This window comes from Furipterus horrens, unplaced genomic scaffold (assembly GCF_987537825.1).
Source record: "Furipterus horrens unplaced genomic scaffold, mFurHor1.1.pri manual_scaffold_11, whole genome shotgun sequence".
NCBI classification, from domain to species: domain Eukaryota; kingdom Metazoa; phylum Chordata; class Mammalia; order Chiroptera; family Furipteridae; genus Furipterus; species Furipterus horrens.
The window spans coordinates 24,463,829-24,487,253 of NW_028327181.1; the positions used below are offsets into that span (position 1 = coordinate 24,463,829).

A 23,425-nucleotide genomic window follows, 5' to 3' on the forward strand; every position below is an offset into this window, starting at 1 on the left:
AGATGTCTGAATTGTCTCCAGTGTCTGTTAATTACTAATAACACCACTGTAAACATTTTCATATATGTTGTGTTTCCTTTTCTCTTGGATTAATACCTAAGAGAAGAGATTGCTAGGTAATATAGTGACATACAGTTGAACTTTATTAGAAACTGCCAAACTGCTTTCCAAAGAGGCTACACCCTTATACATTCCCCAGCAATGTATGAGAGTTCCAGTTGCTATTCGTCCTCATCAGCACTTGGTGATATCAGTTGATAAAATATGTTCCCATCTAATCTTGCTCTGGGGCCTAGTCTTCCCATCCTCCCTCTAGTTGCTAAGGCCCAAAGCCCAGGCATCACAAGGCATTCTCTCCCAGACTGGACAGTCAGTCCTTCAGCAAATTGTTTCGACCCTAACTGTAAAGCACACCCCGAATCTGGCTGTCTCTCCCTACCACACCTGCTACCTCTCTGGCCCGTGCCATAATCGCCTCTGGGCCAGAATATTGCCTTGCCTCCTAGGTTCTCTCCTTCCACAGATTAGCCATAGGGATCTTAAAGTCAAATATTAGACCATATTCTTCCCCAGCTCAAATCTCATCAATGGTTTTGTTACATTCTGAATAAAATCCAAATTATTTGCTGCAGCCTAAAAGACCCTCTATGGTCTGACTCTAGCAGATTTCTCCACATTTTTGTGTCCTGTGATTTTCCCCATTGCTCACTCTGCCTTTTTGCTCTACTTAGAACACAAGCTTGCTCCCACTGCAGATCTTTGCAAGAGCTGCTTCTGTGCCTGGAGTATCCTTCCCTGTGTGTCCTTGAGTCTCGCCTCTCCACTGAGCTGCTTACCTGCTGAGATGTCGCCTTTTCCACAGAGGCCTTCCCTTGATCCCTCTGTCTAAATTACCTGCCCGATCTTCACAGTCTGCTACATTTTTTCTTCGTAAAGTTTATCACTCCTTGGCATTATATATTTATTTCCTTACCCTCTACCTCCCTACTGACATGTAAGTTTCATGCAGGTGGGACTTTATAGCAGTCACTGCTGTGTCCCCAGCCTTTAGAACAGAGTAGATCCCACAGTAGATGCTCCATAAACATTCCTGGCAAGATTGACTCCAGGCTTAGATTCACACCTGTAGATTCCTTCCCCCCTGTTTCGCACCCACTGCTTCTCTGGGGGTAGTCACTATGAGTAGTTTGGTGACTAACTTCCTGGACTTCTAAAAATGCATTTGTAAAGGCAGGTGCACAGCTTTTTTTATGATAATGCAAATTGTTTTATTTTTAAATTTTCTCCCAATAATATATTTTAGAAATGTTCTAATGTTAGTGTACATGTAGTTTATCTATCAGTGTATACACATGTGGATAGTTCTTTTTAACAGTTACATTGTAGTCCATACTATAGATGTACCACAGTTTATTTAACCATTTTCCTATTGATGGGTATACGGGTTATTTCCCTATTTTCATTAATATAAACAAGGCTGTGGTGAATATGCTTGTTGCTTGTACATAAAATCTTTGTGCCCGTAGCAAATAGGTCTCAAATTGTGGAATCACCTGGACAGTAACTTGATAGGCATTGCTTCATTTGTCCTTCTCAAAGATTATACTCTTACACACTCACTGACAGTATATGAGCGTCCATTTCCTCATATCCTTGCCAGCACTAAATATTACCACACTTCCAAAATACTTTTCAATGTTAGGCAAAAAAAAACCCAAAAAAACAAAAAAACTCTTCTACAAAAGAGAAAGCTGAAACTCTAGTGATTAAAAGCCACACTTAAAAGTAGGTAACTAGCCACTCCCTGTACTGATACGCTCTTAGGTTTCCAGATTATACATTAGCCTGCTTAGTAAAGAAAGACAGTTTCGGCCTGGCTTAGTTGCTCAGTTGGTTGGAACACTGTCCCATATACCAAAAGGTTGTGAGTTTGATCCCTGGTCAGGACACATACCTAGGTTGTAGGTTCGATCACCAATTGGGGAGTGTATGGAAGGCCACTGATCAACGTTTCTCTCTCGCATCGATGTTTCTCTCTCTCTCTCCCCCTTCCTCTCTCTAAAATCAATAAACATCCTCAGGTGAGGATTAAAAAAGAAAGTTGGCTTCTTTGGAAGAAGTGACAGAATTAAAGGAGTAAAGTGATGATTTGAGATAAGAAACATCTTTTGCCTGTGTCAGAAAGTTTCAGAATCTTCTTTCAAGTAGCAATAATTTCATAACGTACAATGGGAGATCCTAAACCACTGTCCAGGTGTCCTCATTTGCTTGCTATAAAATGTCATTCCCAGATCCTTTTTTTCTTTCTTTCTCAAAAAGAATCTACAACACAAAACCTCAAGTGTTAGCGTTGGCTGGAGAGTTACTGGAAGTCGTAGCCCTTGGTGATTTATTATATAAGAATGTTGTGGTTTTGACTGAGTCTTACTAGAAGTATGGTCAAAGAACAAGAAAAGTCTTCTGTTTTGATAACTATGACCGGGTCCAAAACAGAAGCATAAAGATGAATAAGAAGAGAAATGCCAACCCAGAGCAGAGAGAGAACATAAGTAGCACCTGGTGCTTCATGATGTTCATCGGTTTGACCCAGAGCCAGTATGAGTGTTGTTGGCTGAGGTCCTTGCCTTGTCCTCATGGGTGTGGTGAGGGCTGGACTGAGTCCGGAGGGGCAGCCCCTGAGTCTTCTTGATTGTCATCAGGCAGCAAGATGGGCTTGGGATGAGAGATCCTTTTGTGGCATCAGTGTGTTAAAGTTCGAAGGATTCTTTGAAATGCTCTACTTTTACTTACTATATGAATGACAAAACTTAGTTCCAGAGAGATAAAATGGTTTACGTAGGTAATGGTCAGGACACTTTAAACCTGATACTGTTGAATCATGAAAACGAAGAGCTTTTTTACTTGAACTTTAAAAACATACATATTCTTGGACAGAAAAATACTCTTGCCTTGACATTCCTCAAGTGGGAGTGTCACATAACTAGCATGTCTGCCACCATGCTATCCTCCCCCTGCATGGCAGGTGGCACTCATCAACTTCAGCGATCTTTCCTCAGCCAAGCTCTGGCCCAGCCTGAGAATCCTCCTTAACACAGTCCTGTAGGTGACTAGTCATGATGTGTCTGAGTTTTCATGTGAATTAGAATTGTTTTGCCTCCCCACTTCTAAATGATTTATCCATGTGACTCAAGCTGTGGTGATAAGAGCATGGACTTCAAGCCAGAAGAACTTGGTTTCACCCGAGTCTGCTTGTTCTGAACTCTGTGATCTCAGGCAAGTCCCTCAGCCTTTGTGGGACAGTGTCCTTGTCCCTGAAATGAGGGAGTTGAAGTAAAGAACCTTTAAGCATCCTTCCAGATGTGAAAAATGTTATGATTCAAGGTATATAGACTTCTCAGGAGGCATTCTTAGTTACAGATCTATTTTGGCTATCTTAAGTATGTGTTCCTAGTGTTTTCTGACTACTACTTCTCATCTGCTCAGTCCCATTGACCCATATCTCTGAAACCATGATTCAGTGATTCAATAAAGAGAGAGTGTAGGGGAAAGAGTCATTTAAAACTGCAGGAGCTGCAGGAACCTCTTCTTGGTGGTGGGGGACTTGAATGTTCTCACACACCAGGCTGAGCACATCTGCGGGTTTCCAGCCATTAGAGGTCTTGACTTGCTTCTTTTTCCCTTACCTCCTTATGATCTGGAGTCCCTGCCAGTCAGACAGTCTCAGCATGTGGTCCTCCAAGGGCCCCTGGCCTCCTTCCACCCCTGCTCCTTGGGTGACCTGCATTCCTGTTTGTCTTCCAGGCCCCGCTTCCCTTCGGGCATATCCTGTCCTCTCGGTGATCACCCGACAACCTTCAGTCATCTCTCCCCTGGTCCCCACCACCCCAGGAATCACCCAGGCGCTGTCCCGCCACCCCGCTGCCAAGGCTGCCTCTGCTGAAGCCCCGGGCGGCGAGGCCCCAGGTAGCAGCGAGTCCGAGACGGAGCAGCTCACTCACCGGCAGAAGAAACCACGCCGGAGTCGGACCATCTTCACCGAGCTGCAGCTCATGGGCCTGGAGAAGAAGTTCCAGAAGCAGAAGTACTTGTCCACCCCAGACAGGTGAGGATGTGAGGAGGGAATTGTCCACAGTTAAGACCCCTGAGAAGGGGAGACTTCTTTTGCTCTCTCAGTGGGACACCTGGGCACAAGGACTGTTAGAGAACTGTAGGGCATTCGATCAGGATTCTAGTCCTTGGCTCTCAACATCTCAGCCTTTGTTCAACAGAGTCCAGCCCGCATGAAATCATCACACTTCGTCCCACAGGAACCGTCTTGTTGCTGAATTTGCACTCCTCGCCTCTCTCCATATTTTCATTTAACTACTCCAGTGTAACCAGCAGGATAGAGTTCAGCAGATGGTTGCCCAGGCTCTTAGCTGGGGAGCAGGGTTGGTGTTTAGCGTGGCTCACACCTTGGATCAGATTCAGCGGGACTAGATATGGAATTGGAATCCAGGATCTCAGTCTTTGCCTCGCTCTCCAGCTCCCAGCTAGTCCAGTCTGCTGCCTGGCTCTTGACGGACAGGCTGGGTTGATGGTTTGGGAAGCTGTCTGATATCCTGGTGAATTTGATGAGTAAAACTCAGAACCACTTGGCTGAGGCCAGGGAGGACCTGGACAACATCCCCTTCTTTGAACCCTTTCGAGATCCAGATGAGGGTGGCTGGGACTCCTGTTTTACTCAGAGGCTTTAGTACCTCACCCCTTTTCTTTAAATAAGTACTTTAACTGAGACATATCCAACAGCTTGTGTCTTATCGGGTCCCCCAGAATCACTCTGAAGAAAGCTGAGCTCATTGTGATCCTATTTTTATTGGGAGTGTTTTCCAGGAGAAATGGAAGGAAATGCAAATGCATCTCTTAAGCTCTTTAGTAACTGTTTGATAAAATTTAAGTGAGCTTTGCAAACCACTGACTAAAGAGAATTTATTAACGGATTCACTTAGTTGAGCGCCATCCATTGTTTGCTGAGAGGTTTCTATACCGGGCAGTGTGGGAGGGATTAGGGGTCCAGAAAGTAGTAGACGGGAGTCCTGCTCCTTGGGAGATCTCGGGGAAGAGAGTGGCTGCGACACCACAACACAGTGAGCGGGGGTCCCAGTGCTGGTGTGTGACTGAGGGTGGTAGGAGCACAGAGAGTTTGCTAAATGTGTCGGGGGTTAGGGAAGGCTTCTCAGAGCAGGTGCCATTTAAGAAGAGCTGAGGGAGAGCCACCGAGGGAATGACATAGCAAAAGCACAGAAGTATGCTCGCTGGCCATGCTGAGGGAACTACAGGTGGGCGGGACATCTCCAGTAAAAGGTGTCAGTGGGCACGTGATGAGAGACAAGGCTGCAGAAGTGAGAAGAATTCATTTGCCTAGCCAAAAGATGTATGCTTTGTTGTTTAGGCCACCCATCAGCAGTTATTAAGATCTGGGAGTGACATGGCCACATTGGTGGCACCGTAAAGGACTGATTAGAGAGGGACGACATAGAGCAGGGATACCAGGGAGTCTAGAGACAGCCATTGACGTCCTGAATGACAGTGGCCACAGTGGGGATAGAGATGTGAAGATGGGTTGGAGAACAATTTTGAAGATGGAAGGGACAGAAGAGGCATTCCCATGAGTAAGAAAAACGAGAGTTGAGGAGTCTGTGGTTCCTGGGTTGGGCCAGCAGGTACTTAGGGATACCGCCGGCTGACGCTGGAAGGCTGACTAAAGAGTGGGCTTTGTGGAGAAAGACTGAGTCCTGTTTGGACATGAGCGTTTGGGATGCCTTTGGGTGGACTGTGGAGACAGGTCTGCAAGACTGGGATGAAGAGCTGGGATCCAGGTATTAAGGGGCTATTTTGATGCCCCAGCATATCATGAAGAGCCTCACGCACCTGAAATAGGTAGCATGGGCACCGTATTTCCTGAATTGCATACTGGTATATTCAAAGGCCTTCAGTGTGCATGGGTAAAATTTTAGGCTTATTTTCAAAAGATCAAGAATTTTTTAAACAGAAATGTTAGTTCCTAGTAAACGTCCTGGGGCTTCCTGTTACCTGCCCAGGGACCTCTCAGGTCACCTGCATGGGACTGATTGCCTTGCCTGGGGAGGAGGACAGCACTTGGCTGGCATTGAAGCTGCCGCCTTAACCTGCCCTCGCCTCTGTACGTGACCACGACCAGGGCCAGGAGCACGCCCTCCTCCACAGCTCTCTCCCTCGTCCTCATTGTTTGTTTCTGCAGTTTCCTAGGTGACCCCATTTAAGCGAATATGCAGGGAAGCTAGAATTTGTAACAGAGGCAGGTAATGAGAGGAAGCCGGTGACAGTGAAGTGTGTTTCTGTAGCCTGCGTGAGTCAAGGGCGCATTTTTCCCAAGTGAGCCAACACCGTTTGCTAACGCAGCGGCAGCGCTGTGAACAGACCCTTCTGCAGAGGAACGCACCTGACCGGCTCCGAGGGCGCAGTGGGAGCCTGGGGAGGACCCTGGAGACCAGATTCTGTGGGGCTGGCCCCTGGGGTCTTGGTTCTTAATGAATGACTTGCTTCCTTCAAGGGGAGAGCTGAGTGCCATTGGCACTGGGAGTTTGTTAGCTTCAGTCTTGGTCACTTTCCATAAAACCGTCAGTTTGCGGTAGACCTTTCACTGAAACAACCAGATATATGTGAACGCAGATTTAAGACAGGGTCTGAAGGCCTTTGAAGGAAGACTTGTTATTATTTAAAGTGTGCACTCTGGTCAAAGCAGGGAGCTGCTGCACCTGCGAGGGCCGAGAGTCAGCACCTGGAACCTTCATCGCGTGTACCCACCGCTCTTCCTGATGGTTGGATGTTGCTCATTGCCCCACTGGTGGAGAAAGTTGCAGCTGAGAACTCACACCTGAGAGTCCCCATGGCTCAGGCGTTTGGCTGTGCAGGCCTGTGTGAGAAGAGACCTTTGATCCGCAAATCACAATCCTCAGAAACTGGGGATCTTCAAAAATGGTGGTCATTGCTTAAGCTGTATCAAGGGTGCTCGGCCCAGTGGCTGTTTTAGAAGTCCACACTGCCTCAGTGACCACGACAGGAACCACAGGGAGGCAGCCAAGGTTGGCTCTGGAGATGGTCCTTCCAGTTGTTTCCCAGGTAGACCAGGGGTTCTTAGAAACATAGGTCAACAGGTACATTCTTGAGGACTGAAGTTGGAAGCCGGGTTCCCTTTCTCATTTCTATGCTTCACTCAGGTCGTTTGCCGCTCTGTGTGACAAAGCACCCTTGCATTTTCTTCACAAAAGCCTGAGCAAGAGCTTCCCTTTGAAAGATCTAACTTACATGAAAAAATGGTTGGTGAGGCAAGTCCCTATACAGCAGGAGGCGTGCAAGTCAGATGTAAGTAGATTTGAATCCCGGCTCCACCTCTTACTCTAGGATCATCTACCAGGGGTCAGCAAGTTTCTTTCTGTACAGGGCCAGAGAGAAACACTAATTCAAAAGAACATTAGCACCCTATGTTTATTGCAGCATTATTTCCAATCACCAAGATTTGGAAGCAGCCCAAGTGCCCATTAGTAGATGAGCAGATAAAACAATTATGGAACATTTACACAATGGACTACTACTCGGTTGTGAAAAAGAAGAAAACTTTACCCATTGTGACAGCATGGATGGACCTGGAAAGCATTATGCTGAGTGAAATAAGCCAGTCAGAGAAAGACAAGTACCATGTGATTTCATTCATATGTGGAGTCTAATGAACAAACTGAACTAACAAACAAACTAGAGACAGACTCATTGAGAGAGAGCAGGCTGACAGCTCTGGGTGGGGGTGGGATGGAGGGATGCAGCAAAAAAGAAAAAGAACTCATGGACACAAAAAACAGGGTTGTGATTGCGGGCAGAGAGGGTGGGTGGAGGTGGAAAAGGGTTATAAGGGGGATAAATGGTAATAAAACATACAATTAATATAAACTATTTAAAAAAACAGAGAGTAAATATTTTAGGCTTTGTGGGCCATACAATCTCTGTCAAAATTACTCAACTCAGGGGTTATAGCATGAAAGTAGCCATAAACAATATGTGAACGAATGAGGGTGTCTGTTCCAATAAAACTTTATTTACAAAAACAGGCCCCTGAGAGGATTTGGGCATGGTTTCCAAGAGATTCTAATCTCTTTGAGCCTCAGATTGCCCATCTGTAAAATGGGAATAATGATACCTATTTCACAGAACTGTGAAAGGAAAGAGTAAGATTGAACATTGTCGGGGGCTTAGACAGAGCCTGGGACACTGTGGTCCTCTGGAAGGGGCTGCTGTGTTGTCGGAATTTGCTCCAACTGCACACTTCCCAGAAGCGGCTTTGACAGTCAAGACTTTTCAGCAGGCTGTGGAGAAATGCACAACCATTGGAACTGGAATGGGACAGAGGAGGGGCTGCAGATGTAATGTTTCTTTGGGAACCCGTCATTATGACAACTTAGGGACCCTACAGTGAGTCAATTCATCAGAAAGCATTTTTGAGCCCTAGTTCTGGGTTTAGAATGTGATAAGCTTTTGAGGGATTACAAAAAAAGCAGAAAATGTATTCTGCTCTTGCAATTGAGTTAGGGAGGCAGAAATAACCGACGTGAAGCAGTTAGAGACCAGCGGAGAACGTGGAGCCACCTGGGCGGTGGCTGATCTATGGGTGGGTGTAGAGGAGGCAACCTGCCTGAGCTGGGGGTGTCCAGGCAGCTCACCTGTCAGAGGTGGGACTTGAGCTGGATCTGGAGTGAGGAAAATACGGCTTTACCATTCCTCCTCAAGTATAGGTTCTGGGTCCGAATCTTCATTTTGTTTAGAACTGGAGTAAAGACGGTTAGGAAGGACTTTGCAATGAAGACTCAGAAATTCTTTTCAGATCCAGTGTAGACAGTCCTTGGTCATGGGTATTTGTTTCTAGCTTCCCAGAATTTCATCCATAGGGTGTTTGGAAAGAGAGCAAAGCCCTTTGAGGAAAGATTGGTTTAATGGGGGAAAATTTGAATTTTGATAGCAGTGCCTGGAACCAGTGAACAGGACCCTGTCTCCACTGCCCTTTCTCTCCTTCCTCATCTTTCTTTTGTGTCTCATGCCTTCTAGGTTGGACTTGGCCCAGTCTCTGGGACTCACTCAACTTCAGGTGAAGACTTGGTATCAGAATCGCAGGATGAAATGGAAGAAAATGGTAAGAAAGAAGAGAGTGAGTCCAGCCACATACCTATCGTGGCAGGACAAATTTTTCCTGCAGGGCTGGGAAGAAGGCCTGAAGGACGGTTTGGTGGCTTGGGCTCCAGAGACCGGAAGGCCTTTTATGGTGCTGGCTGGGAGGGAGGCCCTGTGAACAGAAGGACAAGCCATTCCTCCTGACCTGGATTTCCTGACCAGAAGGATATTCTTTTCCACAGTTTCCTTAGAAATAACAGAAAATGAAAGCCCACAAGCTTCTCAGTTGCTAGATTTAACCCCACCTGCTAGCCTTGGCAAAGAACTTCCTTCCCCCTCCCACTAGTAGCTAAGAATAGAAGTCATTACCCTTTGTTAGCGGTGACATTAGGAGCACATCTGTTCTCATAGCTGGGTGTCCTCTAATGCAGCGATTCTCAAACTTCAGTGGGCATCCCAGTAACCTGGGCACCACGTAAAAATGTGAAACTCCAGGCTCCTCCCAGGATTCTGATTCCACGTCCCAGGATAGCGGTGGGAATGTGTGTGTTAGCTTCCTCTGATGCACACAGTAGAGTGAGTACAGTTTCCCAAATACTGGTCTAGTGCCTAGCTAGTGAATCGTTCCATCTTTGTTTTTAAATGAGCTTATTAGAATAAATATCACTTAAATAAAGAATAAACGTCTACATTTTGAGGAACTGAGTTTCATTGTAGTTTACCCTCCCTTCTTTTTAGAGACATGTTAAATCAAAACTTTCCAAAGTAGTTGAGTGTTTCATTTCCAGTTTTGTAAACCACAGGGGACAAGGTCAAAGCCCAGAGAAAAGAGGCAGAGAGGACGAGGGTGGGAAGAAGCTCTGCTCTGTTCTTTAGAGACCAAGTACACCAGGGCCTCTGAGCTGGGCCTTTCTCGTGTCCTCGCCAGATCTTACTGGCCCTTTTTCCTCTCACACGGGCCAGGCCTGCCTGCGTGATGTTCTGATTTGCTCACCCACCTGATCGCAAGCCATATTTTCTGGTGTTCTAAGGACTGATTGGAATACGAAGTTTTTCACCTTTACCAAATAACTAAGGTCCTCACAACCTAGTCCCCCCCCCAAAAGTTAATAAATATTTTAAAATAGGTAATAGATATTAAGACATTTTCTCAATTTTGTGTTTTTGTCTAATAATATTTTTTCTTAAAATTTTAGTTCTTGCTTTGCCTGCTAACCATGAGAAAAATAAATAAGTTACACATGAATACTAATGGAAAAAGTAGAAAAAAGCCAACAAGGCAGCACTTATTACAGATTCTGAAAGGAATTTGGGGGCAGATCTCATCATTTCCTCTGGAGGGGTCCTGCCCTTGAAAATGGAAGGATTTTCATGTGGAGGTGGCATGGCTCACAAAGTGCTCTCGAAGTTGGGTGGAGATGCCAGTTGCGTGTACAAACCCATATTACATGAATCAACAAATATGCAATTAGCGTCTCCTGTGAGCCATGCTTTGTCCTAAGCACTATAGGAAGTAATGAAATAAAATAAAACACTTCATAGGATTTATGAGCTAGTTGAAGAGTTAAGGTCCAGGAAGCAGCTAGAGAATGGCATTATAATTAAGTACTGGTTGCTTATTTAAAGATTTAGTCCCCCCTAAGCATTCAGAAGAGAGGTATTGGGGACAGCTGCAGGGAGAAGTTGAAATTGAAGGATGAATGGGATTCCATTAAAAAGGTAGTTACTCCGAAACTTCTAGAATGCTAAGACACCCTGAGGCACATGGCGGAAACCTTCTGGGGGATTGATCTCTAGAAGAATCAGTTTGGGAGTTAGAAACACTGGGCTGTGTTCCATGTTCCCATGCTTGCCCCTCCCTGGCTGATTTTGGGCAAGTCCCTTCACTGCTTTCTGCACAAGTTCCACCACCCACCTCCTTCCTTGTCAATCATCGTCCCTGAAATCAATGCCTCCCGAGTGGCAGAGGCATTGTTTAAATTGGTTATCAGCAATCTCCCCATGAGTCAGACAATTAAAGCACTGACAGCCTGCCCTCTCTGCCAGCACCGCCCGGTGCCCGTGGGACGACGTGTGTGCCTTGGCCCCTGACGTCACTTGTTTTCCACCAGCCACGGTGCTGCCGGCACAGTTGAGGGCCGGTTATTGATGGTTATTGATGTTGTACAGAACAAGATGGAAGGGACGTAGCAGACTTAACCGTGGGGAGCATTCCACGGGCCAGCCAATTCAGGTCACTTGAGGGAACCAGAGTGCCAAGGTTCCAGTTAACTTCAGCAGTCATTTATTGGGCACGGGCAATGGCTGTGCAAAGATAAGACACGAACCCATCCATTAAAACAAATGAAATTAGGAAAGGTATTCAGTCAAGTGGGGGGGACAGACCTGTAAACTCGTAATTATACGGGGTAATGAGGGCAATAACAGAACCCATAGGGTTCAGAAGCACCATAGAGAAGGGAGGGCTTTACAGAAGAGGTGCCGTCTAAAATGGTTTTAGTGGTTGAATAGAAACGTGCCAAGGGAAGGTGGGAAGAGTGTCACAGGCAGAAGAAAGGCACGGAGGTAGCTGGGGGCACTTGAAGTACTTCAGCGTGAGGGATATTGTTCTGTTGCGGATCTGAGTTCTGACTCCCCCAGAACAGCAAGGCATTGTGGGGAGTCCTGGTTGCTTCACCTATTTTCCTGGTGAAACGATTTCAAGGCTATCTCTTCAGGTACTGGGAAGGAAAAAGAGAAAGATAATTGGGTAATAAAGATGTCTCAAGGCTAGTAACCTAATTGGAACTGGAAAAAGATTAGCACTTGATTCTCAGAGTTACTCACACGGCTGCCAAGCACAGTGCTGCCAAAACCAAGATAGTATCTCTGACTAGTTTTTACCGGTCAGCATTTGTAACCTATAGCGGGTTGGGTAAATCTCGTTCGCACAGGAGATGGGACACTCTTATTTCATTTCTGTTTGGCTTTCGTTCCAGCACAACTCGATGTTTTGCAACAGACTGAAAGGGCCTCATTATCAGTGATCTTTTCCAGCTCTGACATATAATGCAAACAGATTCTGCTCTGTGAGGGGATCCAGACAGACACAACCTTCCTCTTCCAGCGTGGCAGAGCTGGGTGGGTCCCAGGCTATGTGTTGTCATCATCCTTTACACTGAAAGCCTCCAGATAATGAACAATTCTGTGAAATTGCTACCAGTTGCTATCTGTGTAATCTTGGGCAGGTTACTTAACCCCTGCATACCTGTTTCCTCATCAGTAACTGCTTAGCATGCTACCTTATAAGGTGGTATACTCACTGAGCTAATCCCTGTAAAACTTAGGACAGCGCCCGCCTCATAGTATATAACCAAGAAATATTAGCCGTTACTCTTCTTCTTGTTATGGTTATTTAAAAAATTATTTAGCTGTCAACAAAATCACATCTCCAGAGAATCTGGACTTTGGGAGGTGGGAAAAAGTAAGTCGGGTTCCTGGGACTCTAGTTAAGAGCAGACCCGCATGTTTGTCCTTTCTCACGCCCCAGGCCTTGCCCTGGCCAGTGCCTCAGCATCTGGGCTTGTGGGATAGTGGACTATCTCACCCTCAGGTGGACAAAGTCTGCTAAACAGTGTCCTGGGAAGAGATTCAGGCCAGAGAATCTGAACTTGCTTCTCAGCTCCTTGGAGAGAGCTGTCAGTTACATGGCTCTCGGTTTTCCTTGGAGCTGCAGATAAAGGTCCAGAAAAAGGAGCACACAGCACTCTAGGTAACGAGTCTATGGCCTGGGTCTGCTGGGAGGTGGGGTCATTGCAGATGAATATTGAAAAGTCAGAAATAACAGCGGCCCATGTTACACAGTCCCCGCATATTACCCGCAATGAAATACTGGTAAGCGTGTTAGATTCAAGGGGTCAGGGTTTTTTAGTTCAAATGTTGGGCCTGCCCTCTGTTTGCTCTCTGACTGTGAGGAACCACTTCTGCCTGCTCTGCTCACGGTCCTGTCTGAATAATGAGGGAGGTGCAACAACCCTCCCCTAATGGACGTTTTGGGCTCTCTAGTCAAACTGTCCGTCCCCACCTAAGCAGCTTGGAAAGGAAGCACAGGCCTTGTCCCGACATCCGTAGCGATAGGTCACTGGGATACCTAGTTTTAGAGGTCAGAGGAGGGCTGTCAGCAGCCACGGCTAATAGAAGTAGACGATGTGCTAGGTGTTTTTCCGAGAGACATGGGAACTTGTGTGCAATGGGCTGTCTGGCCTCTCAACACCAAGGAGACTAAATTGGCTCTAGGAATAACTGGGGAGTGGGGGCTCCTGGGAGAAGGGCCACGGGGTGCATGAGAATGTGCCACTCCTGGTGTGGGGCGGTTGTGAGCTAATTGCATGTGTCAGGTGTGCTGGAAGGCAGGAGGCCAGAGGTCGAGTGTGGAAAGCAGCCAAGAGTTTTGTTATCCCCTAATTATTGCTTGCACTGGAATGTCTTATTCCATTTAGAAAATGGTGTGATTGTTTTGAAATGTGTGTGTGTGTGCTGCAGGGGAACAGCCAGGTGGGGCCGGGCCAGGCTGTGCGGGCGGCGTCCCCTAATTGCTGGGCTGGACTTTCCTTTGCCAATTAGGTGGCTTCCTTAGACCAGCCCTTTTCTAACATGATAACTACGTGGGGCAACTTAATTCTGTATTACCTCTTTCATACCCAGTGGGTCTGCTTTCAACACGTCAGTTCCAGCTTGGCACATACAGGTGCTTTCAACAGCCTGCAATGAAATCAGAATCAGATACTGACTTAGGCAAAAAAAAAAAAATACAGGGATGTTTTCTCCCCGAAGGTGGAGTCTGTCAGCATCAATACCTTGTTGGAGGTTCCCTTCAGATCTGTGTGTTTCAGCGGAGAGTACAGTGGTTAAGCAGATTCCCAGCTAAAAGGAGGTGATTCTTGAGGACTTACGGTTTTCCTCACAGTGTCCACAGAAATTAGCTGAAGATGAATCACAGACCTAAATGATAAGCTAAAAGCTATCAGACTCTTAGAAGAAAATATGAGTAAATATCCATGACCTTGGATTAGGAAAAACCATCTTAGATATAACACCAAAAGCACATATAACAGAAGAAAAATAAATTGGACATCAGCAACATCAAATGCTTCTGTGTCGCAAACAAAGGGCATCACTTGGAGAGTGACAGACAGCACACAAAACCGGAGAACATAGTTGCAAATCTTGCATCTGGTAAGCGACTTGTGTTCAGAACATATAGAGAATGTATAACTCAATAATAAAAAGAGAATAAAGGATTTGAATAAAGTAGACATATCTCCAAAGAAGGTATACAACTGGCAAGTGAGATAAGATATTTTTATCCCCATTTTACCAGTGAGGAAACTGAGGCTCAGAGTCTTTAAACGATTCTCCCAAAGACAAAGCCAATAAGAAGCAGAGTAAGAATTTAATCGAGTTATTTCATTGTCAAAGCTAGAACACTTTCCTATACTCTACCACTGCTTTCAACAATATATGACTATGTTTTATGATGCTCTTTAAAAATTTTTTTCAATTACAGTTGACATGCAGTTTTATTTTATGTTAGTTTCAGGTGTATAGTATAGTGGTTAGACATTTATGTAATTTACTGAGCGATCTCTCCAATAAGTTTAAGAGCCACCTGGCAGCATACATAATTATAACAATATTTTTTACTCTATTTCCTACGCTGTACTTTACATCTCCATGGCTATTTTGTAACTACCAATTTGTAGTTTTAATCCGTGTACCTTTTCCACCCAGTTCCCATCTGGCAAACATCACTTTGTTCTCTGCATCTATGAGTTTCTTTCTGTTTTGTTTGTTCACTTATTTTGTGAACACACATAGGAGTGAAATCATATGGTATTTCCTTTCCCTGTCTCATTTATTTCACTTATCATAATATCCTCCAGCTCCAGCCATGTTGTCACAAATGGTAATCTTTTATTGGGTTTTATGGCTGGGTAATATTCCATCGTACATACGTACCACATCTTTATCCAGTCATCTATTCATGGCACTTAGGTTGATCTGGTATCTTGGGTATTGTAAACAGTGTTACAATGAACCATATAACTTTCCAAATTAGTGCTTTGGATTTCTTTGGATAAATACCCAGAAGTGGAATTGCCGGGTCCTGTCTTTAATTTTTTGAGGACACTCCACACTGTTTTTTGAGCAGCTACACCAGTCTGCATTCCCACTGACAATGCATGAGAGTTCCCTTTTCTCCACATCTTCACCAACACTTGTTTGTTGATTTATTGATGATGGCCATTCTCACAACTATGAGGTGATATTTACTTGTGGTTTTAAGTTGCATTTCTCTGATGATTAGTGACATTTAGCATCTTTTCATACGTCTCTTGGCCATTCTCTTTGGTTAAATGCCTATTCAGGTCTGCCCATTTTTTAATTTTATTTTTTTGTGTTGAGTTATATGAGTTTTTTATAAATTTTGGATGTTTACCCCTTATCAGATGTATCATTGGCAAATATCTTCTATTCAGTAGGTTGCTTTTCATTTTGTTGATTATTTCCTTTACTGTACAAAAATGTTTTAGTCTGATGTAGTTCCATTTGTCTATTTTTTCCTTTTGTTTCCCTTGCCTGAAGGGATATATCAGAAAAAATATCACTAAGAACAATGTCAGAGAGTTTACTTACTATGTTTCCTTCTGGGACTTCTATGGTTTTAGAGCTTACATCTTTAATTCACTTTGAGTTTATTCTTGTATATGGTGTAAGAAGATGATTTAATTTAATTTTAATTTATTTTTTGTATATATCTGTCCAGTTTTTCCATTACCATTTATTCAAGAGACTGTCTTTACCCCATTGTATGTTTTTGCCTTCTTTGTTATAGATTAATTAACCATAGAGGCATGGGTTTATTTCTGGGCTCTCTAGTCTGTTTCATTAATCTATGTTTCTGATTCCCATTAGTATGCTACCTTCAACTTTGTTTTTCTTTCTCAAGATTGCTGTGGCTATTTGGGGTCTCTTGTGGTTTTGTATAAATTTTTGGATTATTTGTTTTAGTTCTGTGAAAAATGTCGTATTTTGATATGGATTGCCCTGAATCTATAGATTGTTTTGGGTGCTATAGACATTTTAACGATGTTCATTCTTCTTATTCATGAACAAGTTATGTGCTTTCATTTATTTGTGTCTTCTCCAAATTTTCCTTCCATGTCTTACAACTTTTTGAGTACATTCATTGTTTAGTGGCATGTTACTTAGCCTCCATATGTTTGTGTGTTTTTCAGTTTTGTTTTTTCTTTGTAATTGACATCTAGTTTCATACCATTGTGGTCAGAGAAGATGTTTGATATGATTACAGTCCTTTTCAATCCATTGAGGCTTGTTTTATGTCCTAACACGTGATCTATCCTGAAAAGTATTTTATGTGCACTTGAAAGAATATAGGTTCTGCTCCTTTCTTATGAAATGCTCTAAAAGTATCAATTAAATCCATCTTGTCTGATGTATCATTTAATGTCATGATTTCCTTTGTTAATTTTCTGTCTGGAAGATCTATCCATTGATGTTAAAGTACCCTACTGTGATTGTAGTAATGTTAATCTCCCTTTAAGTCCATCAATATTTGCTTTATGTATTTAAGTGCCCCTATGTTGGATGCATAAATGTTTACAAGGGTTATATTCTCTTGTTGGATTGATCCCTTTATCATTATGTAATGTCCTTTGTCTCTTATTATATCCTTAGTTTTAAAGTCTCCTTTGTCTGATACAAGTATTGCTACTCCAGCTTTTTTGTTTGTTTGTTTCTGTTGGCATGAAATCTTTTCCATTACCTCACTTCCAGTCTATTTGTGTCTTTCAGTCTGAAGTGTGTCTCCTGTAGACTGTATATGTATGGGTCTTGCTTTCTTATCCATTTAGCTACCCTATATATTTTGATTGGAGCATTTAATTCATTTACATTCAAAGTGATTATTAATAGATATATTGTTACCGACATTTGTTTTTTATATTTATGGGTTTTTTTCCTTCTTTCTTTAAAGAAATCCCTTTAACATTTCTTGTAATACTGGTTTGGTGGTGATGAACTTTTAAAGCTTTTTCTTGTCTGGAAAGTTCTTTATTTCTCCTTCAGTTGTAAATGATAGCCTTGCTGGGTAAAGCAATCTTGGTTGTAGTTCCTTGCTTTTCATCACTTTGAGTATTTTGTGCCAGTCCCTTTTGGCCTGCACAGTTTCTGTTGAGAAATCAGCTGGCAGCCTTATGGGAATTCCCTTGTAGGTACATAACTGCCTTTCTCTTGCTGCTTTTGAAATTCTGAATTTGTCCTTAAGCTTTGCCATTTACTTATGAAGTGTCTTTCTGTGGACCTCTTTGGTTTCATCTTATTCGGGACTCTGCACTTCCTGGACTTGTATGTATATTTTCTTCACCAGGTTAGGGAAGTTTTCAGTCATTATTTCTTCACATAGGTTCTCGATTTCTTGTTCTCTCTTTCCCTTATGGTTACGTCTATGATGGAAATGTTATTACACTTCATGCTGTCACAGAGGTCCCTTAAACTATCCTCATTAAAAACGTTTTTTTCTTTTTGCTGTTCTGAATGGGTGATTTTTGCTACCTTGTCCTCTAAATTGCTGCTTTTATCCCTCTACTTCATCTAATCTGCTGTTGATTCCTTCTTGTGTATTCTTCATTTCTGGCTGGTTTTTTTAATGATTTTCATATCTTTTTTATGCATACTAGATCTTTGTTGAAGTTCTCATTAAGTTCCATAAACGTCTTATAACCATTGTTTTGAACTGTGTATCTGGTAATTTGCTTGCCTTCACTGTGTTTAGTTTTTTTGTTTTTTGTTTTATGGAGTTTTCCCCTTTTCTTCCATTTGGGACATGTTTCTTTGTCTCCTCATTTTGGCTACCTGTGTGTGTTTGTTACTGTGTATTTGGTAGAGCTGCTACATTTCTAAGTTTTGGCAAGGTGGCCTTATGCAGTAGGTCCTGTAAGGGCTAATGGCAGTCTCTCTGGTCACCTGAGCCAGGTTTTCCTGGGGTGTCCCTTGTGCAGGCGGTGTGTGACCTCTTGGTGTAGTAGATCCTTGATTGTTGTTGACATGTTAGTGGCTGGGATGGGCCCTCAGGCTGACAAGCTGTGAGGATTGGCCATCACCACAGTGTTCAAGCTGCTGTGCAGGAGCTTACCCCATGGAGGGGGATATGTCCCAGTGGGCTCTGGTACCTGCCAAGATCACCCTTCGGGCATGCCACTTGTGCAGCTAATCAGGTGTGCTCTGTTGTGGTCTGGAGCCAACCACTGGGTGTATTGGTTCTGGAGCCTCTTAGGAGAGGCTCCAATGCAGGCCAAGTTCAGCTACTGTCTGTGACTGGCCTGGGACCACCTGGTAAGGGCTACAAAGCAATCCACGATTGGTAGGTGCCTGTGTCAGACCTGGAAGTTCCAGTGAGAGCCCATGCTGCAAACTGAGTTCTATTGCCACCAGGCCCTCAGCCTGGGACAGGTCAGCAAAAGGCATAAAGCACCCTGAGGTCTGCTGCCACCTGCCATCTGCCTGTAAGTCTCGGCTGCAGTAAGAGCCTTGGGTGGTACATGAGTTTGGTGAGGTGGAGTCTCAGGAATCACTAAGTGAATGTGAATTCAGATTTGGCACCAGTGTTGAGCATGGGGCCACTAAGCAAAAGGCACAGGGCACACCAAGTCCCAGTGCCACCTGCCTAGGGGCTGTGAACCTCTGATATTTTTCTTTTTAAAGATTGCAGCATGGGCCACGGCTGGCTGCCTGCTGCTGGGGCAGCCCCTGGCATTGCATGATTTGGGTGAATTGAGGTCTCAGGGGGTCATGAGGGTGGAGCAAGTGGAGTTCAGCAGGTTAATGCAGATACAAATTTGGTTGTATGGTAGGAGGGCTCAACACAAGAAAGATGGAGCCCATCTGCCAGCCGTGTAGGAGGATGGCTTCACACAGGGACAATAGCAGCTGCCCTAGCCCTTGCTCTGTAGCCTCACAAATCAGTTTCTCTCTGTATGTTTCTGGTGCCTCCCAAGCCAGTGCCCTTCTGCTAGAGCTCTTGGTGAGTGCCCACAGTGAGCAAGTATGTGTACAGGCCCTTTAAGAAGATGCCTGGATTGACCTGGACGGGTAGCTCAGTTGGTTAGAGCGCCGTCCTGATAATCCAAGGTTGCGGGTTTGATCTCCAGTCAGGGCACATACAAAAATAACCAATAAATGCATAAATAAGTGGGACAATAAACCGATCTCTCTCTCTCTCTCTCTCCTTCCCTCTCCCTTCCTCTCTTTGTCTTTCTGTCTAAAATTCAATAAATAAGAGGATAGCACCTGGGTTTTCAGCAACCTTTCATCTCACCCAGATGGACAGAATCCCTGCTGGTTTTCACAGCCAGGTGCTGTGGGATCTCCCCTCACCGGCACTGGTCCACCTGGATGCGGAGCCCAGTTTGGGCCTGGGACCCGTTGTTCTTCCGGGGGAGCCTCTGAAGCTGAGATATCTCCTGATTCTCGACTGCTGCACGTGGGTGTGGGGCCAGCCCATTTCACATCTCTGCCCATCCTAGCAGTCTTCTTAGTTATAGAACTTCTGTTCAGCTTGTCTTCAAATGGTTCTCTAGGTTGCATGTTCTATAATCTAATTGTAATTTTGATGTGATCACGGGAGGAGGTGAGAACAGCATTTAGATACTCTGCCACCCTGACTGGAAATCTCAACATCTTTGTTCTTTTTAAAAAGTATTTTATTTACTTATTTTTAGAGAGAGGAAAGGGTGGGGGGAGAGGGAGAGAAACACTGAACAGTTACCTCTCACACGTCCCCAACCAGGGACCTGGCCCACAACGTAGGCATGTGCCCTGACCAGGAATTGAACCAGAGGCCTTTAGGTTTGCAGACTGGCGCTCAACCCACTGAGCCACACCAGTCAGGGAAGTAGCTTGTTCTGATTACAGAACTACTTATGCATGATCATTGTTGAAAAATTAGAAAATACAGAGAAAGATATATTAAACATTTTTTAAATTATTCATGATCCTGACACTATAAACAGGGTGGTGTATAGTCATCAAGCCTCCAAACTGAAATATGCTGGTTTCTAACCTGTTTTTCACACACAGGAAATCAATATTTTCCATGTTATTAAGCATTCTCCTATATAATAATTGTAATGTCATCGAATATTCTCTCTTTGGAATATACTATAATTATCTACCCAATCATGGCGGAAATTTTAGGGTAATTTTATTCCAATTTTGTGATGAATATTTTTGTAGATCAAATTTTGTCTTTGATGACTTCCTTAGGCTCAGTCATTAGAAGTGGAATTTTTGTGTCAGATCAGGCACATTTAAAAATTTTTTATTTGAAAGCTCATGTTGCCCTTTGAAGAGGTTGCACCAATTATGCGTAGACACCAGAATAGGAGTGTTTATTTTCCTGTTTGCTACAAATGTTGTCTTTTTCTTTTAACTTGTCAACTTCATTGGTACCACATTAATATTTTGAATTTTAATTTCTTTCCTGTTTTTTGAACTTGGACATTTTTATGTGTTTGTGGTCCTTTCATTTAATGCCAAAATATGTGATGGTGACTAAAAGTGCATTGAGCATTTCAAGGATGAAGATGTCTTTGTAGCCTGGAGTGACGGGTGGAAGGTATTTTCCGCCAAACTCTGTCCTTGCTGGGAAGGAATGACAGAGATGCTTTGGAGGGGTAAAGTGGAGGGAAGGAGTTATTTCTTGAATTAATGACCACCTTTTTCTCCATATAGGTTCTTAAAGGTGGACAGGAAGCACCCACAAAACCCAAAGGTCGTCCCAAGAAGAATTCCATCCCCACCTCAGAAGAGATTGAAGCTGAAGAGAAGATGAACAGCCAGGCCCAGAGCCGGGAGTGTCTCACACCCTCGCAGGGACGGGAGGAGATCTGTGACATGCAGGAACCTAAAGCCCGCCATGTCCCCTTAGACGTGGCAGAGCCCCCAGGCCCGCCACAGGAGTTGCCAGCAGCATCTTCTGAACCCCCACCGTCAAGCTAAAATAAAATCCTTTGAGGGGAGGGGGAGACTGGGAGGAAGGGAAAGAGAGAAGAAGGCAGGAGACTAGGGGGATAAAAACTTCCTAAAGCCTGGCAAACTGAGCGAGAAGGGATCCCCCTGTCTCCCTCCCTCCCACAGGTCTTGGTGGTGTGGTCCTTGCAAAGCACTTGAGGAGGACTTGCTTGCCTTAGGCCTTTCCCTTCCTGAAAGGATGCTTTAGCCACAGGGTGCCCTTCACTAAGGGAGACAGTGCCTTGGAACTGCCTGCCCCAGCTGGGGTGACGGCTGGGGGCTGGGCACGCGCCCCACCTGGCGCGGTGGAGGTGGGCTCAGGCTCTCTCCCGGCCAGCCTCTGCGCAGCCGGTCCTCTCAGCGGAATGGGATGGAGGACGCGGGCAGCTTGCCCAGGCTCCTTGCTGACTCAGCACTTATTTCTGTAGTTTTAAAAGAGAATTTAATGTTTTGGTTGTTGTTGTGGGGGGTGGGTTGGTGAGGGCCAGCTGGGAGAGTTGGGGGAAGGGAGTTCCGAGTTATTACCATTGTTTCTTAATAAAGTTTGTTTGTTTGAAGACCCGTGTGCCTTGGGGCCCATTCTGCGATGGGCAGGTGACTTACGAATTGATACGCCTTGTTCTTCTTGCTTCATTAAGTTGCCATCCTTGAAGCTGACATGCAGATATGTTAAAATGACTTTTATTTTTTAATGAAAAATAAATCTTTCAAAAGGGTTGGATTGATTGTTTCTTCTGGGGAGTGCATTTAACTCGTGCTGAAAGTGTCTGCTGGAAACAGAGACCCAGAGAGAGAGCCCAGCTCCCTGGGCTTCGGTTTGCATTGAGAAAAGAAAAGATTGTGCCCAGCCCATGGTGTCACCATGGAGAGAGTAATGGCAGACACACCAAGACGCCTTTGGGTGAGGAAGGAGCAGCGTGGCCTGGCTCCACTCACCACCCCTCCCACTGCCTTCTGCCAGAGCTGCTCCGTCGGCAGGTACTGTACATTTGGGGCTTCCGACCTCAAAAAGTGTTTTACTTGTTTTTGAAGAGATAATCAATGTATTTGCTTCAAAAATCAAACTATATAAAAAGAAGTCTTGCTTTCCTTCCTGCCCCCTCTACCCTATGCCCTCCATCGCCTATAGGTAAGCGTTTTATTGGTTTCTTGTTATTTTTCCTTACTGGGGACGTGCTGGGGTGGTGCCAGGCTCTGCAACTTTTAACAAAAGATTTGAGGATCACTTGGCTAGATGCGCTGTGTGATTTTAAATTTAAAATGATGTCCCACTTTTCAGAAGACCCGGAAAGAGGCGGGCTCCAGACAACATGAAGTGAGGCCGCTGACTCTGCCTCTAATTGTCATGTAGACTGTCCCATGCAGTCATGCAGCCTGTCATGATCATCGTCCCTGGTGTGCACTTGTGATGTCCTACAGGGCAGAGCGCCCGCCTGTGGACTATCCGTTATTGCAATAATGACATGGTCATTCTGCCCAGTGGGGGCTCAGGAAGTAAGAAATGACTTGAATAATGGCCTCCACTGGGAAGCAGAACCTGTCACTAGGTCTGTAAAGCAAAACAGTCGATTCTTTTCAAAGTGATATAAGAATGATCTGCTTGTTTTCAATACTCTGGCCACCTGGTTGCCTCTATGAGTGGGACAATCTGAAAGTAACTGCCACATAGACTTTGCTAAGGCAGTACCTTCATTGCTTTTGCAGTTGAGATCGACGAAGAGAAAGGAGGTATATTTCTTAACTATTGTGAACAGACAAAGGAGGGAAGGATCTGGCCTCTGAGAACCAGTTGGTGTGGCCACACCCAGCCGCCTATGAGGTTTCTCGGGTGGTGCGTGCAGAAAGCTGTCTTCTTCATCTCTAGCCCACCCCCTGTACAGTTTTATGACCCGCCTACCAGGTGCTGTCACAATGGGCCAAAGAGTGCACACAGTGGCCAAAGTAAGCAGGTGGATTGGTGCCAACTGAGTCTCACTCCTGAGGAATTGTTCTGTCCTGTTCACCCCCTCCTCCTGGCCCCGACAGGCCTTCCGTTCAGATTCTGTTTTTCTGTGATGGTTTTTGGTCTCTTGTCCTGGACTCTCATATTATCCTTGTCTGAGCTATTCCATAGTAACTGTCACTGCACAGATATATGTGTACACACACAGTTTCCTGAGTCTGGATTCCGGGCACTGTTTTG

At 44.6% G+C, this 23,425-nt stretch overlaps 1 protein-coding gene across 2 annotated transcripts in view; it reads left to right on the forward strand.

Annotated features, from left to right (window-relative positions):
• The window catches only part of BARX2 (BARX homeobox 2), a 75,711-nt gene extending 53,752 nt beyond the window's left edge, over positions 1 to 21,959 (forward strand). For both annotated transcript variants that reach the window (XM_090290909.1, XM_090290910.1), the window contains exons 2-4: positions 3,802 to 4,102; positions 9,112 to 9,196; positions 20,965 to 21,959. In XM_090290909.1, coding sequence (XP_090147035.1) covers positions 3,802 to 4,102; positions 9,112 to 9,196; positions 20,965 to 21,231 — 653 coding nt within the window. In that variant the 3' untranslated portion in view covers positions 21,232 to 21,959. The remainder of the gene's footprint in view (positions 1 to 3,801; positions 4,103 to 9,111; positions 9,197 to 20,964) is intronic.
• Positions 21,960 to 23,425: the final 1,466 nt, after the last annotated feature.